Genomic DNA, 18,254 nt, shown 5'->3' on the forward strand with positions numbered 1-18,254 from the left:
GTAATAGTCATTTATCAATTTTGAAAAAAATCTTCACAAGTTTCCAAATTTTCTATAGTTTTCCTCTTAAAGCTGGTTAATTGAGTATGTTTGTGCAAGATTAACTATATGGCATTTTAAGAAACCTTTTAAAGGTAAATGGATACCTTTTTAAAGTGTGCCTCCTAATATAAACAGCTTTCCATAAGTCAATAGCACAAGTCAAGATAAACTTTAATAAGTAGAGAAACATGTATTTTATATAATAAGATATATTACTTGTATAATATGTTACTCCCCTCCCCCTTTTTCCAGGGAAATACTGTTGATGGCCTATACCCAGGATGGGTTATCAGTAGTTGGATCGGCTGGGGTCTGTCACTTGGAACCCCGGTGATCAGCTGATCGGGCATGGAGAGGAAACTGCAGCTCCAACCCCTGTGTAGTGGCCGGCGTTTGTAACTGCAGGTGTAGCTCTCATTGATTTTAATGATCCCCAGCTGATCAAATATTGATGGCCTATTCTGAGGATAGGTCATCATTCGAATGGTAGAGTTGGAAGGGACCTCCAGGGTCATCTGGTCCAACACCCTGCTCAGTGCATCAATAGTATTTTTTGCCTGGAAAATCCCTTATAATTGTTCACTCACTCTGAATTCACTAATATAATGCATAGAATTGGAAGCTCATGGTAATTTCCAGTGTGTAGAAGTTACTGTTATAAAATGTCACAGATAGTTCAACTGCAGCAAACAAACTTTACTGTAGGGTACGGGAGTAGATCACAACACGCAGGGGTGCGCAGCAATCTTCTCAATAGGAAAGGCACAGCTAGAAACGTTAATATAAATTCAATTAGAAGTGCCTGTACGGCCAAGGTGGCAGTGGTGGGATCTCCTCAGTGCTGTGCCAAATATATACATGCTTCACTGATGCAGGGTTATTGGAGGCCAGTTAAATCCAGTGGAGCCTCCTTAAGACCTATAATATGGTGATCCAATATAAGCCATTGATGAAGTGTCCTGAGGATAGGTCATCAATAGCAGATTGTTTGAGACCCTGGGATGGTGCGTGTGGATATGGAGCGGTTTTTCTGCTAGAAGCGTTACACCCCCATACATTGCACAGTGATCAGCAGTCGAGAGCTGCGGACCCCCATCAATTAGATATAACCTGTCCTGAGGATAGGTCATCAGTAGCTAGAAGCGGGAGAACCCCTTAGAGACAAGTGTATTCTGTTCCTTGAGGACCATTTTCATCAGTACATTGCAAGACCCATAACTCGTGGACATGGCTATAAAGGGTTTACCACTCCGGGGTACATAGAATGTGCTATATAATTTTTATTACATTTTTGAGGGGGGAAAACATCCACAATTGTTTTTGGGTTTTGTTTTTGCAGCATTCACCATTCGGTAAAAGTAACATACCATATACTTATTGACTCGAGTATAAGCCTAGCTATACTCGAGTATATACTAGGTAAAGAAAAAATGCAATGCTCGCCTCCCAGCCGGCATCGCTGTCCCCGGCGCAATGGTCTCCCCGGCAGTGCGGCAAGCTGCTTGAGAATTCTCCCCGCCGTAATTCTTCCTGCTCGGCTTTGAATTCCCCCACCATTTGCACTGTGTAAGTAAGCGCTTTGATTGGATCGAGCGCCAGCCAATCACAGCCGGCGCTCGATAAACCAATCACAGCCATTCAGTGATGTCATCCACTGAATGGCTGTGAATGATCGAGCGCCAGCTGTTATTGGCTGGAACTCGATCCAATCACAGCGCTTACCTACACAGCGCTGACGGCGGGGGAATTCAAAGCTGAGCAGGGAGATGACGGTGGGGAGAAATCTCAAGCAGCTTGCCGCACCGCCAGGGAGAGCATCGTTCCGGGGACACAGACGCCGGCTGGGAGGTGAGTATTGCGGGTTTTTTTTTTTTTTTTTTTTTTTTTTAACCTCACTCGAGTATAAAGCCGAGGGGGGGCTTTTTCAGCATAAAAAAAATGTGGTGAAAAACTAGGCCTTTTACTCGAGTATATATGGTAATTCTAATGTGTATCAGCACAATTACAGCAATACCACGTTTTATATAGAGGCTTTTTTTTTTTTACTTTGGACAATAAAACACATTTTTAAAGAAAAAAACAATTGAATCTGCATTGTTGCATTATAAGGCCTTAGTCACACGGGCGTTTTTTCCCGCGATTTGCGGATCGCATGACGGATGCGCATCCGCAAGTCATGTGACCGGGGCCGAAAAATCGCCCGAAAAAACTACTCCTAGCCGCGTTTCAATAGAAACGGGCCGGAGCAATGCAGCGCTGTCTAGCGCATTGAATTCAATGGAGCCGGCAATACAGCCGGCTCCATTGAAAGCAATGTGCTGCGGGCGATCTCCCGATGAATTTTCGGGAAGGGCTTAAATATATAAGCCCTTCCCTGCAATTCATCCAGAAATGTGTAAAAAAAAAAAAAAAATATACTCACCTGGTCCCGGCAGACGGAGTTCAGCCGCGGCCGCCGGCAGTTCTCCTGAACTGCTCTCTGTAGTATTCAGCAGCCGGGGATTTAAAATCCCCGCCTGCTGAATGAGCTGCCTCTGATTGGTCCCAGCCTGACCAATCAGAGGCAGCTCTCACTCAGACCCATTCATGAATGGGTGAGTGAGTGCTGCCTCTGATTGGCTCAGCGCAGGGACCAATCAGGGGCAGCTCTCAGCTTACACCCATTCATGTATCACTACGAATGCGGTAATACTCTTTTTATGTGTTGCTTTTTAAAAAAATGTTTTGCCATTTCTGATTTTGTGGGGAAATGAGATATATAGATTTTATTTAGTTAGTCTGTCATTAAATTAAACAACCTTCAGGTCCCCTTGGGGGACAATAAAGTAAAGCCCGTTAGTGAGGTATCTAAAAAGGCATATTGCGGTCTTGAACGGGTAAAGATGGTTTCTCACAGACCCTTAATTTTATTTGTGGCACTTTTTCAGGCAGTAATTAAAGTTAAGGACCATTTAGACACAACAATAAACACTCAAAATTTGCGCAAAAGCCATCTTTTGAGCAATAATCGCTGTCTAAACTCCTTCCTCATCGTGCACTAGTCGTTCATTTCTGACTTTAAGCCAGCTTAAAGTCAACGATGAGCCTTATCGGTGCCATACGCTGAGTTCTCAGCTGCTATCCCACTCGGAGTTCTCAGCGGGATACCACCGACAGCTTCGAGATCGCAGCTGATTGCAGATAACAGCTCTCCTGCTGTCATCTGCATACAGCAGGAGCCTTCATTTACACGCTAATAAACTCTTAAGTAGCTAATTAGCTACTTAATAGTTTATGCAAAGTGATCACTCAAAACTGTCACTCAAAGTGCCGTTTGAGGGAATTTTGAGCGATTATCTTTCAGTGTAAATGGGCCTCTTTCTGTAGTGGTGATGCATACGAAACGCTTCTTTCAAATCCTTATCAAAATCTATATGTAAATGTTATTGTCTTTTTAATTAGATTTTTAAAAGCTAATGCATAGAATATATAGTTTTGTTAAACTCTAAAATTTTCGGTTTACCTGTTTGTGACACTGTGGAAGTATTGGGTATTCAGAATATTTTCAAAAGACCGTGTCATTGTACAGGCCTTTTTGGCAATGCCAACTGTGTTTTGTTTGTTGTCCTTGGCCTCCCTCAAACAGATGTTTTTGTACAGCGTTTAGCGCTGCGCTAAACTCTGTACAACGCTTCAATTCATTTCAATGGGGCTGTTCACACAAGCGGCAAAACGCTGCATCTTCAACAACGATGCAAGTTCTATCTTTAGCTGTTTTTAGCCCTTCATCGCCATTGAAATGAATGGGCAGTGGCACAACTTGGTACCATGTTCTTGGCAGCAATAAGCACCAGCGCACTAGCTGCACGACCTAAAAAAAAAAAAAAAAAAGGAATACTTCCCTAGCTGACACTGCCGGTGACTCTCCAACTGGTCTCTGCATAGCTGTGATTGGTGCATCCAGTGCTGGCTGTGATTGGCAGAGCCAGCTGACACTCAGCGGGGCTCTGCCAATCAGAGCAATTTCTTGCTGGAGGTGGGGGATTTAATCTGCTTGCTCGACAAGTGCCAGGAGCTCCAGAGAGCAGTGGCAGGGACCAGACAGTGTCAGCTAGGTGAGTATTGATTTTTTTTCCTTTCTTTTCAGCATCTTTGGCTGCGTTTTCAGCCAGTGCTGCTGAAACGTCAGTAAACACAGCATTGCAAAACGCTGCGTTTCTGCAAACGCCTGTGTGAGGGAGGCCTTATAGTAAAGCATTGTGAGAGGGGAAACTTTTTTTTTTTCTTTCCTGAACACTCTATTTGAACTCTGGTCCCAGAGCCATTACAACAGGGTATCACCTGTATGTTGTTGCTGACACCTGGTGTGTATGGCACAGGCGCCATCCCTGCACTGTAACGGTACGGCAGTATTATTGTATCTTGTCACCACCAGAAGCTAGGGGTTTGACGGGGCTTGCATGGAGGAACGCCCCTGTCACACCCCTAGCTCCTGATTGGTAGCCATTTTTCAGGTCCTTCAAGGTCCTACCAGCGTTGGTATACATTTTACCGTGCCCTGGAGGGTTAGGGATTAGTATTCCAGTTAGGCTTAGATTATAAACTGTAAATGTTTCCATGTTACCGCTGTAACATGGAAGCATTTACAGTTTATAATCTAAGCCTAACTGGAATACTAATCCCTAACCCTCCAGGGCACGGTAAAATGTATACCGACGCTGGCCTCCCCCATGGTGTAGCGCAGATAATGTTGTGCGGCAGAGCGGCCTGGGAATACAGGTTTTTTTTTACCCGGGTAACATACACCCCGATGCCGCTGTTCTACCCCGTGCTGTAGTGTTGAGATGCGGCCGCTAAGGGCTACTCCGAATGACACGTGCTGAAGGGAGCGGAGTAGCCGGCAGCGGCCGCTTCCCCTTTTACTGCGGAGCAAGGGAGAGTGCTGGCAGCGGTGTTCATTCACCGCTAGCCAACAGCGCAGCACAATGCAGATGCTTAGGGTGACGGAGGAGCGGTAAGCAGCACTGCACATTGCCCTGGGAGACAGAACAGCAGCAGGGGGGCAGTCCAGCGCACAGTCCACACGGACCAGGACAGCACATCACCGATAGTAGGAAGGGGTGAGTGTGAGCTGCAGGGTCAAGATCACCACATTGTTAGGACCTTCCAGAACCTGAAAAATGTCTACCAATCGGGAGCTAGGGGTGTGACTGGGGCGTTCCTCCATGGAATCCCTGTCAAACCCCTAGCTTCTGGGTGGTGACAAGATACAATCATACTCGATACGGGGTGGTGTGGAACCTACTTGTTCCTCACACAATACAGTAACAGCTGCTTATGGCATATATTACGCCTTTTTTTTTTTTTTTTTTTTTAAACTCCAGTCCTCAAGGCAACGCAACAGGTCATGTTTTCAGGATATCCTATAGTAAGAACACCTGTGGCAATGTCTGAGGCACCGACAATAATTACATCACCTGTGCAAATACTGAGGAAATCCTGAAAGCATGACCTGTTGGGGGTCCCTGAGGACTGGAGTTGGGAAACACTGTATTAGGCACTTACCCCTCTTTTTAAATCCCCTTCTGCCCCAGCGTAATGTGGTGTCTTGGCACTCATTCTTTACATAATTGTGATGACGTTGTTCTGTACTGTCAGTAACTATGACTTGTGTTCTCTGTGGCCAGTGCTTGACTTCAACATTGCATGCCAGTGTGTCGCATCCACTGTTGGCTATCCACAGAATGGGGGATGAGTTGTTGAGATTCGGCCACTGGGACCTCCACCAATCACAAGAATGTAGGTACAGCGTCCCCCTATTCAAATGGAGCAGCAGCCACGCATTAGAACTGCTGAAGAGGAACAGAGTACAGAGTTTATCTACTGCTCCGTTCATTTGGTGGAGAAGGAATCCCAGTTGTGATTGGTGGAGGTCCTGGCATTTAGACCCCCGTGGATCAGACTTTTTCCGTTATTCTATGGATAAGTTTATGGACAAATACTTTTAAAGTGGTTTTCCATGTACTGTAAAAACTCACCCAGAGTAGTGGAGTCGAAACAGCCATTTGCAGCTAAGTTCTAACAAGCGGTCACATGGTATCATGGCCTCTCTGTTGTTGGTGACATCATGGCTGGCTGTCATTTTATTAGAATAGAAAGAGGGTCTGCCCTAATATCTCTTCATTGGCTGTCATAGAAGAGGGCTGCTTGGTTATAATTAGCAGATAGCCAAGCCCTCAGCCATGGTAACAACATCAGTGGAGCTACAATAACATGTGACCATTCATCGGAACTCAGTCAGAAGTGGCTTTTCGGACTCTACTACGCCGGATGAGTTTTTACTGTCCACGGATAACTTCTTTTAATTTATCAGCGAAAGACTCTATTAACCTGAAATGGACACCTCTCTACCGATCACCATGGCCACTAAGCTTTACTTAGAGAGACTGGTTTCCCATTGCCCCCCACCCTGCTCCCCATTCTGTGACTCTCTCTCCACTCATTTGTATTAGAATCGCAGAACCTACTGAGCAGGCTTGACCTGCTAGCTCCTATAGAAGTAAATGGAGAGAGCTACACGCATGTGCACTCCACTTCCCTCCCTGCTTGCTTTGTGCATGACTACCTGGATGGCCATTCATCTGAATTGTCGCACCTGTTGACCGAAGGAGCAGGACCTGCACTGAACTTTTTAAAGTTTTTGTCCTAAAAGGAAATATTTAATCTGAAAGTGTAACGGGTCCAAAGTTACTAAAACCTCTTCCCGTCGTAGAAGCGAGGGCGCTTCCTTCACCAACATTTGACGTGAGAATATTTCGTTCCTGGTAGATGCTTACCAGATTTTTTTAACCACTGGAAAACGATCCATTGATCATTTTTGAAATGGAAGCGTCTCATTTTCTGTATTTGTATGTAAAACTATGATGACTTTTTGAAACGAATGCAACTAATCTATAGATTTCATATTTGCAACTCCTGAAACTCCTTGACTATTAGATCTGTAATGTTGGCCGGATAGCGAGGGAGGCGTTTCCAACTATGATTGTTCTTCATACTGCTGTATACTTTCTTGGTCTTCTTTAATGTGACATATAAGCTGATAGAAGTAGAGCTACTTATATGCATCTCCAGCATAAGGCCATTAACGTTTCTTCCTGTTTCTTGTCGAATTGATGTAGGTCATAATGATTACGGTTATCAGCAACCGTCGTATCCTGAACAAGGCTACGATAGGCCTTACGAGGATTCCTCACAACATTACTACGAAGGAGGTATCTATATACCTTCACACACACACACTCTCACATATATCAATCTTATTTCCGTTTGTATATCCCGGAATGAGAATACTATCACATTGTCCATATTAAGCTTTATTAGAAATTAGTGCTGGCTTTTTATTTTTTTATTTTTTTTTATTATTTTTTTATACCTGTACAATAAAGCCTAGGCACCCACACCCCCACATAATAATTATTCACAACCCCCTTACTGACCCTATATAACTAAAGCATTTTAATTTTTTTTGGCTAAATGACCCTAACCCAGCAAGCCATTGATGTTTACATATACACACTTATGTCTATAGGATCCAGCTTTCTGATCTTGTCTAGCTAGTCTGTGCTCCTTCAGCTGTCTCTCTTAATTATTTTTTTCTTTGCTCTTCCAGTCACAGTCCATACTGTGATACTTATTGAATGTATTGCTCGTTTGCCAAGGATGCTGAAATTTAAAAAAAAAATACCGCAGTCCAGACGCGCAGACCTAGCTTTATTACGTTTGTGGGCTGACTTCCCTATGTTTGTTTTTGTTTTTCTTTTTTGGTGTTTAGCATTTTAACTATTTTTATATTGGTTTTTGTATTTTAATTTATTTGTTTTTTTCGTTTTTGGTGTTGGTTGTGATGGTGTGAGACTTTCAAAATGTAAGCAATTTATTAATGTTGTTTTGTGTACTTCAAATTCACTATCAGGGAATGCACAATATGGACAGCAGCAAGAATCTTATCAAGGGCCACCACAGCAGCAAGCCTACCCACCTCAGCAGCAGCAGTACCCAAGCCAGCAAGGTTATCCCGCCCAACAACAAACTTACGGTAAGTTGCACTTTTTTTTTCTTTTAATTAAATCTTCTTTTTCCATAGTGGGTATTTAAATGTAAAATTATATGTATTGTACTTGCCCGATCTCTGAGCTGTGCTACGGGGAACTCTGTACGTAGCACGAAAATCTCTTTTTAGACTTCTATGGGAATGTGTGTGCACAGCAATTTGAAAAGAGTCAGATTTTTGTGTTGCGCACATTGCGGGATCGGTGGAGCTGGTGAGTATAAATGCGTCCCCCGACTTTCCGTCACTTTCCGAACAGCACCATAACTTAATTCACAGCGCTGTTTGAAGTTGTCAGGCTCCCTTTTTAGGCTGCTTTCACACGGGTGGGTGACAAAATGGCATTGCGAGACAATCGAGCGACAGTGCTACAAATCTCATGTATGTGAAGTCCATGCTTTCCAATGGGTTTCATCACTTTAGCGATGTTTTGTAGGCTGCTACGCTGCAAAAGAAAAAAATTGCAGCGTGCTCTATACAGCTGTGATTTGCGATGTTTTGTAGTCCATGTTTCCCTATGGAGCCTTCCTTTCTGTTGCATCTTATCGGACGAAAATGCGTTGGCTATGATTAGTTCTCGAGCTCTGCAGCGTTGAAAGAAACAATCAGAGCCAGCACTTCCTGTAGGTGGGATTTTTGAACCCCCCCCTGACCAGGAAGCGCTGGCTGAAGACTGCAGACAACTGTGCCGGAGCTTTAGGAGAAGTGTGGCGGAGCGGACAGCGCCTATTAGATAATGTAGCCAGGTCTTATTTTCAGGGTAGGGCTTATATTTCAAGCCCCACCAAAAAATCCAGGTAAAAGAGCGCTACAAGGTCGTGCGACTTTGTAGCACCACAAAATCGTGATCTTGCCATGAGAAAACGCAGCGATTATCGCACAGAACACAGTTGTGATTTTTCTCGTGGCGATATCTGTCACTTGTGTGAAAGAGGCCTTAAGCTCACAGAAAAGTCAGTATTGGTCATGTGATGCTTTTCAGCCATTCGCTAGGTACGGGGGGTTTCTAATTTGTCGTAGGGTTGGTTCTTGATATTTTTACTCCCCTGCGGACTTTAAGTACCCTGTTAACAAATGTTAACTCCTCTGACAAGCTGTTGCACTCTTAACATGTGCCGCGCTTAGATGTTATCTGTGGCGCAAACAAGTTATCTGTGCTTATTTCCAAAATAGGTGCATTAAATGATGCCAGTGAATCCAATTCAGCCTGAATGGCTTCCTGATTGGCACAGCGGCACTGATAAATACACGCATTGGGTCTTTCAGATTCACACTTTCGTCATGGTTATTTGGTATGATTAATCGAAACTTGGTTTCTTGGAAGCAACTGTTCTTTATCCTTAATTATCCCACAACGCACATGCACACCTTTACTGTAAAAACTAGGGCAGACCAAAAAAATGCACTCCAATACGCTTTGTGACAAGGTTATCAGTACCTCCTGCTTACAACCACCGTTGGCACGTAACGCTATAAGGAGGTTTCTTCTATTTGAACTTTTAATTTGCATTAAAGATGGTGACGGAAAGTCGTAGATGTCCTTTTGCAAAAAATCTGACTTGATCTGGCCTATCCAATTCGGAGGCGCACAGATTCACAGAAGAGCCCCATAGATGACTGAGTGCTGTATGGAACCTTAATACAACCTTGCTTTCACAAGGTTGGGTAACAGACAATGCCAGCCTTTTTAAGAGCATTGGCTTAAATGAAAAATGCAGCCTTTGGCTAAAGTTACGAAGCTCAACTTACTCTAAACGACAGGATCGTGAACTTCTGCTTTTGTCTTCAATTAAGGCCCAATGCACACGGGCGGATTTTTGCTGCGGAATCCGCTGTGGGCGTCTGCCCGCGGGCTCTGTAGCAACGTCTGTCCATAGGATGCAATGCAAAAATGATTTGTTCCACGAGCGGAGAGCAACTCCGATTTCCGCATGCAGAGGAAAAATCGCAGCATGCTCCATTTCGGAGCGTTTTCCGCACGTAGAGCTTCCATTGATGTCAATGGAAGCCGTCCAATCCGCGGCCTATCCGGAATGACAAATCTGGAAAGGTCGCGGATTCTGCATTATCGCCTAGCGACGGCGTGGGGAAAACTTGTACTGCGACAGCCGCACATCTGCAGTACAGAGGAAAGGAGACAGACGGATACGCAGGGTCGCCGGCCACGGGCATGGGTGAATTCCATGCAGGATTCCCCATGTAGAAGCCGTGCATACCCATGTGCATTCGGCCTAAGGTACAGCTGAAGCCATTGCTGGCCATGACAGCTTAGCAGCGCAGCATCAGCAACCAGGCAATTCGGCAACCATTTTTGGCCAAACTCATCAATGTGTTTTGAAGCCTTTTTTTTTTTTTTTTCTAGAAATTTAGGGTGTGATTTAAGTAATGTCTGTGATTATCATTGGGGCGTCTCCAGCAGTGACAATATTATACATATGGCGTCCTTGGTAACAGGAGACTATATATTGTTTTACAGTCTATAGAACTATGAGGGACAAATGGGTAAAATAAACTAATGACCGGCCATGAAGGACAGCGATTTATGCTTTTTTTTTTTTTTCCCCTCTTTAACTTTTCAGCATCAAACTACATAAACTCTATTTTGTACTTTTGTAACAGATACTTAGTTTTGTTTTGTTGTGGCAATTACTATTTTTTTTTCTTTCTTACCTTTTTCTAGGCCCTTCTCCAAGTGCTCCTGGTCCTCAGTACCCGAATTACCCTCAGGGACAAGGTCAACAGTATGTGCAATACAGACCCTCACAGCCAGGACCTCCACAGCCTCAACAGCAGAGACCTTACGGATATGAGCAGGTAAAACCCTTAAGTTGCAGTAGAAAAATCTACTTCTATTTTTCCCTTAATGCTGTATGGAGACTGTCGTTAGCAAGCTACATAACCTTTCAGCAGGTTTTAGAGTAGAGGGGCTGTTCATATCATGGCTCTAATGCATGGTCAGTAAGGACATTAGGCTACATGAAGAGTATACAGTTATAAGCAGATGTGCACAAAAATGTTTAACGTATACTTTTTAAAGACTTTCTTTTTAAATAAGGTTTTTGTAGATGAACGATTGTTTTTTTTTTTTTTTTAGGCCTTTTTTGCCTTTGGGGAAATGTATGGAAACGTACAGCGATCCATGCTTTTATATGACTAATGAAAAAGTGAGATGGCAGATGGCAAAATGTGATCTTAAAGGGGTTGTCCCGGGAAAGCAAGTGGGGTTATACACTTTTTTGTATGGCCATATTAATGCACTTTGTAATATACATCGTGCATTAATTATGAGCCATACAGAAGTTATTCACTTACCTGCTCCGTTGCTGGCGTCCTCGTCTCCATGGTGCCGTCTAATTTCAGCGTCTAATCGCCCGATTAGACACGCTTGCGCAGTCCGGTCTTCTCCCTGGTGAATGGGGCCGCTCGTGCCGGAGAGCTGGTCCACGTAGCTCCGCCCCGTCACGTGTGCCGATTCCAGCCAATCAGGAGGCTGGAATCGGCAATGGACCGCACAGAGCCCACGGTGCACCATGGGAGAAGACCCGCGGTGCATCGTGGGTGAAGATCCCGGCGGCCATCTTGCTAAGGTAAGGAAGAAGTCGCCGCAGCGCGGGGATTCGGGTAAGTACTAAACGTTTTTTTTTTTTTTAACACATGCATTGGGTTTGTCTCGCGCCGAATGGGGGGCCTATTGAAAAAAAAAAAAACCCGTTTCGGCGCGGGACAACCCCTTTTAACCGCTCCTTTGTAAAAGTGATTGCATAGTTCTAGAATATTCGATCAATTTATGATCAGTGGGGCCTGACCTTTAGAACTCAACGTTTCAGAGGTTGAAGGGGTTACAGTGTGGATCTAGCACTGTGGCCCCTTCTCTCCGGACAGGGGTGCTCCCAGAATAGCTTGGTTTAAGCTAATGGGACTGTGATACAGTTACCTGCACAGCGCTATGACTAGGTACACCGCCGAGCAGGAAAAATGTAGATGGAGGATGTAGTGTTACATCAGTACTTCGGTCGCTTCATTCTCGGAATCGAGCATCCCAGAGGTTGGATTTCCACCGATTTTTATAAAGTGATGACATGTTTTATCTAGAGATTCAGAACTTTTCTGTGCAGCAAAACCTTTTCTATTCACGCCTCTGGCCATAAGTGTCTGGTACATAGTGTTCCAGGAGTTCCAAGAACAGGGGTGCCCGGTCCCTGTTTCAGGCAAGGGGGTGATGGCACATGCATCGTAGATCTCAGTCATCATCTGAGAGGTACAGGAACCATTGAATTGGCACACCCACACGTTTCCTTATGAGACTATAATGGAGATGGCCGTGACACCAGATATTTGACATTTCCTATTAGTATACTATACACATTTTTTTAAAAGTTATGCTGTATTTGTAACTAGTCTTTTTTTTTTTGTGTGTTTGTTTTTCAGGGGCAATATGGAAACTATCAGCAGTAAAGAACCCATGGATTCCTGTAGCCAGTCAGTGTAGCTGTTGTGGTGTTTCCTCTGGACTGTGGAATCTTCCTTTTGAAGAGATTTAATTTTATCTTTATCTTTTACATTTGGGAAAAATTTCAGTGAATTGATGGCACCTTCTACATGTTGCAATCCAAATGGGTTAATCATTGAAGACTGCAGTAATTCACATGTCGGTTTCACATAATGTACTCTAGGTGGTGATGTTGCATCATACAATCCAGGATATCCATGTAATGCATAGGCAACAGATCTGTCACGCCATCAGTCAGAGATGGGAGATTTATTTTAATAACGGAGGCGGTTTTAAAATGTTTTTTTATTTTTTATTTTTAGTTACAGCTGCATCCTTATACACCACAAAACAGGGGAACATAATTTCAGAAACTTTGTAACTTTTGGATACACTATGAAGTTAAGGAGAATACGTCTTGTGCCATGAATGTTAATATTAGAATTTTAAAAATGGAGAAACAATGGCTAATTCTTATCTAACTAGAATAATGTTTTTTAAATATTGTCTGCGACTACACTTTGGACGTTTGTAATGTTAATACAGTACATCATTTTTTTCCCTTAAGTTGCAGAATCTAATAAGTTTTTTTTTTTTAGGTTCTTTAATAATTCTGCAAATTTTGCAATTGTGTCTAAAAGTTTGCAAGAGAACAAACTATAGCAGGGATCGTATCAGCATTGGTCGTTTAGCTATTGACCAGCACACAAGTATATTGAGGCAGTAAGGAGCACATGCTGCAATGAAGATCTTTCAATACTAAGTAACTGTTATGCAATACACATCAACAGATCAAGTTATAATAGGTGTTTTGGTTTTTTTTTAATTTCCTTTTTTTTTTTATGTGCGTTTTTTTTTTTATTCTTCTAGTCTGAAGAGATTGTATGTTAATTTACAGAGCAATATTTTCCTGTTTTTAAAACTTAATAAAACACACAACACCATTGAAACAAATTTTAGTATGGGCAGTATTATTTTTTTTCTTTTTGGGAGGGGTGGGGGGAGGTTCTGTGCCAAAAGTATACAGGTGTACTTACGATGCTATTTAAATGTACTTTACAAGAATAAATTATTTGTGACTTGACTTTTAATTTTGTTGTAATGTGTGTACGGGATGCATTTTATATGAACATGTAAGGAAGTTTCTTCATATTGCCATTCTGTTTGATAAAGCAAATTTCAATAGTTAAACACTTCATTTATAGTAGTTTTTGCTTCAGAATGTATATGTAACCAAAAATGGTATCTAAAGAAGTTCCGTTTTGTGCTGTCAAGGTCTTATACAGCTAATGCCCCTTTTACATGGGACGTTTCTCATTTTCACAAGCGGGTCACCGCTAGTTTGCGCGGCTGTGCAGAATGTTTCGAACTGCAGATCATCGCTGAGAATTGTTGAGCGCTTCACAAGTCTATGTGAGACTGAGCGGGGAGTGTTCAGATGTCATGAGAAGTTAGTGAGCCAGCAAGGATTTATATGTAGGCCAAAACTGAGCAACAAACGAAAAGCGAGCATAAATTGCAGGATGGCTTGTGTTTAGACGTAACTATTATCACACATTCTTTTGTTTGAGTGATAAGGCCCATTTATACGTAAATATTAAGTCAATCTATAAAAGTTATGACTAAGGTAGATTTAAAAAAACAAAAAAAAATCCTGTGGTCCTCAAGACCAACTGTTTTTTTTTTTTTTTTGTACGTAATTGTGGACTCAAAAATAATATAATGTTAAAATGTGGACGTTCATTTTATGCAGATTAATTTCCTATGTCTTTATTGCAGGCTGAGCGGTTTCTTCGTAAGTAATTTTTATTAAGCTTTCAAAAAGATCTTTTAAAAAAAAAAATAAGACTATGCCTTTGCCTTTTCCAGCCAAACTTCCCTCCGGTCCCCCAGTATTTGTTACAAATATTTGTGAACATTTATAATGCAGTACGTAGTACAAAAAAGAATTACTCCTTGTAGAAGATCATATTTGTACAGCATGTCAACTGTCAATGACTGTCCATCAAAGGTGGAAAATACTGTTTCGAATTAGGGTCTGTTTTCTGATGTCCAGCTCCAAGTAGTGTTTCCCATCACACCGCTATCGAGTTAGATGACTACGTTTTGGCTGCCTACAGCCACCTTTAGGAAAAAATAAAAATCTGGCTGCATGATGTTTTATTAAGGTCCATGTGTAAACAATATGCAACAAGCTCCCCCTAGTGATGGCTGTAGAAGCCAGAATTTTATCAGTTTACATTGATCACTTAGGAAACTTATTCTCCATGCACACTGTAGTATTTGCATCCATATTTGTAGGCCAAAACAAGGAGTAGATCCAAAATACAGAAGAGGTGCAAACTTTCCATTATGCCTTCTCTCTGTAAGTTCCATTCTTGGTTTTGGCTCACAAATACTGATGCAAACTATTGAATAAAATACTGCTTTGTGAATGAGCGCTTGGACCTCTGCATTTGAATGTTGGAGTTGTTGTTTTCTTTTTTTTTAAACCTAACAAAATGACCAAAACTGGTTGGATAACCATTAACTCATTCTGATCTAAACAATGCTAACTTACTAAAGAACATTCTGCTATATGAATCTTTCTTGTATAACATTTATTCCTATATGTAAAAGTTAGCTAACTTTGTAGTCATACAAAACTTTGTGCTAGCAATAAAGACATAAACACCTTAAATATTCTTTACATTAAAAGTTTAGGAATGATGGTGAACCCTTCCAGTAATGGACTCTACAAAGTGATGTCTGGTTCTTAACGCTGTATGGATTAGGACTCTGTAGTATGTACATTGCCAGAAGTATGTGGGCACCATTTTTGGCTTTTCTTATTTTAGACACCCATTGTATTACTGGGTTATGCTGACTGATGCATATTTTTATGCACAAACAGCAGAAGAATCACTTGCTCGGAAGAGCTTAGCCAGTTTTATTTTAGTTGGAATTATTATAGGACAACATTTTTCGTATGTGTGAGTTCATCAGATTATGGTAGAGCCGCTCTGGTCAACAGTAAAGGCTGTTTTAGTCTTGTGAAATTCTCCGGGTACAACCTGCAGCCGAGTCATAAAAGGCATAGCAAATAAAATTGTACTGAATATCAATAGACAGAGTTCAAACTACCAAGGCAAATGTCAGTCTCAGAACTGATGGGTGGTAAACGCTGGTTAGCCATGGACTCTAAGCTTTGGAAATGTGTTTGCTGGGTTTGGTAGATGTATGCCTTCTGTACATAGTTGTAACTAGGGCTTCTTGTTACCATTGGGGTGTGAATTTGTTGTTCCAATGAAGTTATATCATATATATAGTAAAACTTCATTGTGTCCTTCAACTTTTTAATAAGTTTATGAAAATCTTTCCTGTTTCAGCAAGTACGAGACAAGGTCATAAAAGAAATTGCTTGAGAGATTTTGAAGAACTTTCTAATAGAAGAAAGGTTTGCCCCCCTGAAAATCAATTTTTGCTTAAGAAATCTTATTTTAAATGTAACAAGATAATTGATCAAAATGTAATGAACTGTAAATACAAACAGTCCCTGCCCCCCATAATCCATGCACAATCTCATGAATTCTCTTGTGATAATCCCTGTAGTTATGTCCCAAAGTGTAGTAAGTAGTAGAGTTGAGCGAACATACTCTGCCGAGCTTAATGCTCGTTCGAGTATTAGCGTACTCAATGGTGCTCGTTACTCAAATGAGCATCAAATCATGTTCGACCCCACCCCAGCTTTTGGCTCCTCCGTCATTGGCAAATTTTTTGCCTGGAAGGAAGGAGTGAGAGAGGCCTTGTAGTGTTTCTAGGCCTAGTAACTTTAGGCTTATTACACAGAATTTGTTTACTTGGTGTAAGGCTGGGTTCCCACAGGACGGAAATCTCGCAGGTTGGCTGCACCGAAAAGCCACGGGAAAGCTATAGCTTCAAAACCTGCAGCGTTTTGCCGTGGGTTTTGGAGCGGTTCGTCCACCGGCATTCTGTTGCGGCTTTCTCTCCCAATAGAGAGGAGTAAGGGTGCAGCGGGGAAAAAAATTGACATGCTGCGGCTGTCAATTCCGCTCCGGTTTCGGGCAGCTTTGCCGTGATGGATTGACTGCCCTGTGTGGATGAGATTTTTGCAAAATCTCATCCACACGGCTGGCTAATCCTGGGTTTAGGTAGATTTGCCGCACGGAATTTCTGTGGCAAATCTGTCCCATGTGAACCCAGCCTAAGTGTTACTTTTTTATTTTTTTCCAACAAACCTTGGGCTGCCTCAAGGAAAAAGGAATGAATTAAGAGTATGTTAACAGATTGGTCCATGAAATTTCTGCAATCAAAATCTGTTCAATTTAAATGATGCAGAATATGTAAAAAATTTTTAAAAATTCTAAACCAAATTCAGATAAGACAGTCGTTCCTGAAATAAGTCTCCCACGTATGGGTATACCCAAGCTTATGTTTCTATCTTTTAAGATTCAACCACGTTCCTGGATTTTCTGTATTGGGTTAATTATGTATAGAAGCTGCATCTAAAAGCATGTTGGCTGGATCCGAAGACCTTAAACCGTTCCTAACTGCAGCACAGGGGTAAACCTTTTTCTTTTTCATGAGTACATTTTTCTAAACTGGACACATTACGGTTTTAGATTACGAAGTTGGAAGAGCACCACCGCTTTGGACCTACACTAGTGTCATATGAGTTCTCAGGTGGATCTTCTTGTCTTTATATAGTCTAAAACCAAATCCCAACAGCAGTAGAGTCCAATATGAAGGTTTATTTGCACCAATACATATCAAATTGTGCTGATATTTTGACTTTTTCGATGGGTTCATCCCAACAGTTGATGCATGAGAGGAGCTTCACTGTTAGAAATGAAATCTTTCAAGATGTTTTTGTATTTGCACGAATCTTTATAATAGACTTGAATACTTTCAGGGTATACCGTATATGAGCAAATGGGTGTGATTGCAAGGACAACAAAACTCCCATTTACAAAGCTATGAGCTTCATTGATGGTAACTAATATCTAAAATCTGGGCACATATTTGAAATTGCAAGTTTGTAAGCTGAATGAGGATTTGCTATGTACTATGCTTGTGACCAATTGACCTTGTTAAGCAAAATTCTTTGCACTGTGATTTTTCAGGAAATCTTTAGAGCTTGAAGAAACAATTTTTATAAAAGGGGAGTCTGAAGAGCAGGAAATAGATTATTAGAGTAGTCTAATCAGCGATAGTCACATTCAGAAATTAAGAGACAATTTATCAAAGAGCAAACAAGTAAAATCTTTTATATAGCTCAAGCATATGCCGCTGCACTTTATGTATCAGAGGGTACATGAACAGAGAAAATAAGATGTTTAACAGCATTAAATGGATATTACCAAAATTGACTTAATGTAGATCTACAGGATAGGTGACAAAACCCCTGATTGGTGGGCGTCTCATTGCTGAAACCGCCACCAATCAAGAGAAGAGGGGTCCTGTATTTTTCTGTCCTCTTCACTGTGGGCTCACTGCAGCCCCCAGAGTAAGAAGATTTGAATGGAGAGGTGGTCATGCATAACCACTGCTGCTCCATTCATCTTCCATGGGATTGACAGAAATAGCTGAGTACAAGCACTTTGCTGTCTCCAGCAGTCCTGCTGAAGACCAATAGAG

The 18,254-nt window shown here is 41.9% G+C and overlaps 1 protein-coding gene across 4 annotated transcripts in view; it reads left to right on the forward strand.

Annotated features, from left to right (window-relative positions):
• The window catches only part of SS18 (SS18 subunit of BAF chromatin remodeling complex), a 39,327-nt gene extending 25,619 nt beyond the window's left edge, over positions 1-13,708 (forward strand). For 2 of the 4 annotated variants that reach the window (XM_066579650.1, XM_066579649.1), the window contains exons 8-11: positions 7,200-7,292; positions 7,994-8,116; positions 10,809-10,942; positions 12,557-13,708. In XM_066579650.1, coding sequence (XP_066435747.1) covers positions 7,200-7,292; positions 7,994-8,116; positions 10,809-10,942; positions 12,557-12,583 — 377 coding nt within the window. In that variant the 3' untranslated portion in view covers positions 12,584-13,708. The remainder of the gene's footprint in view (positions 1-7,199; positions 7,293-7,993; positions 8,117-10,808; positions 10,943-12,556) is intronic. The other 2 variants (XM_066579652.1, XM_066579651.1) reach the window with 1 other exon arrangement.
• The last annotated feature ends 4,546 nt before the right edge of the window (positions 13,709-18,254 follow it).

Source organism: Eleutherodactylus coqui, chromosome 9 (genome assembly GCF_035609145.1).
Source record: "Eleutherodactylus coqui strain aEleCoq1 chromosome 9, aEleCoq1.hap1, whole genome shotgun sequence".
NCBI classification, from domain to species: Eukaryota; Metazoa; Chordata; class Amphibia; order Anura; family Eleutherodactylidae; genus Eleutherodactylus; species Eleutherodactylus coqui.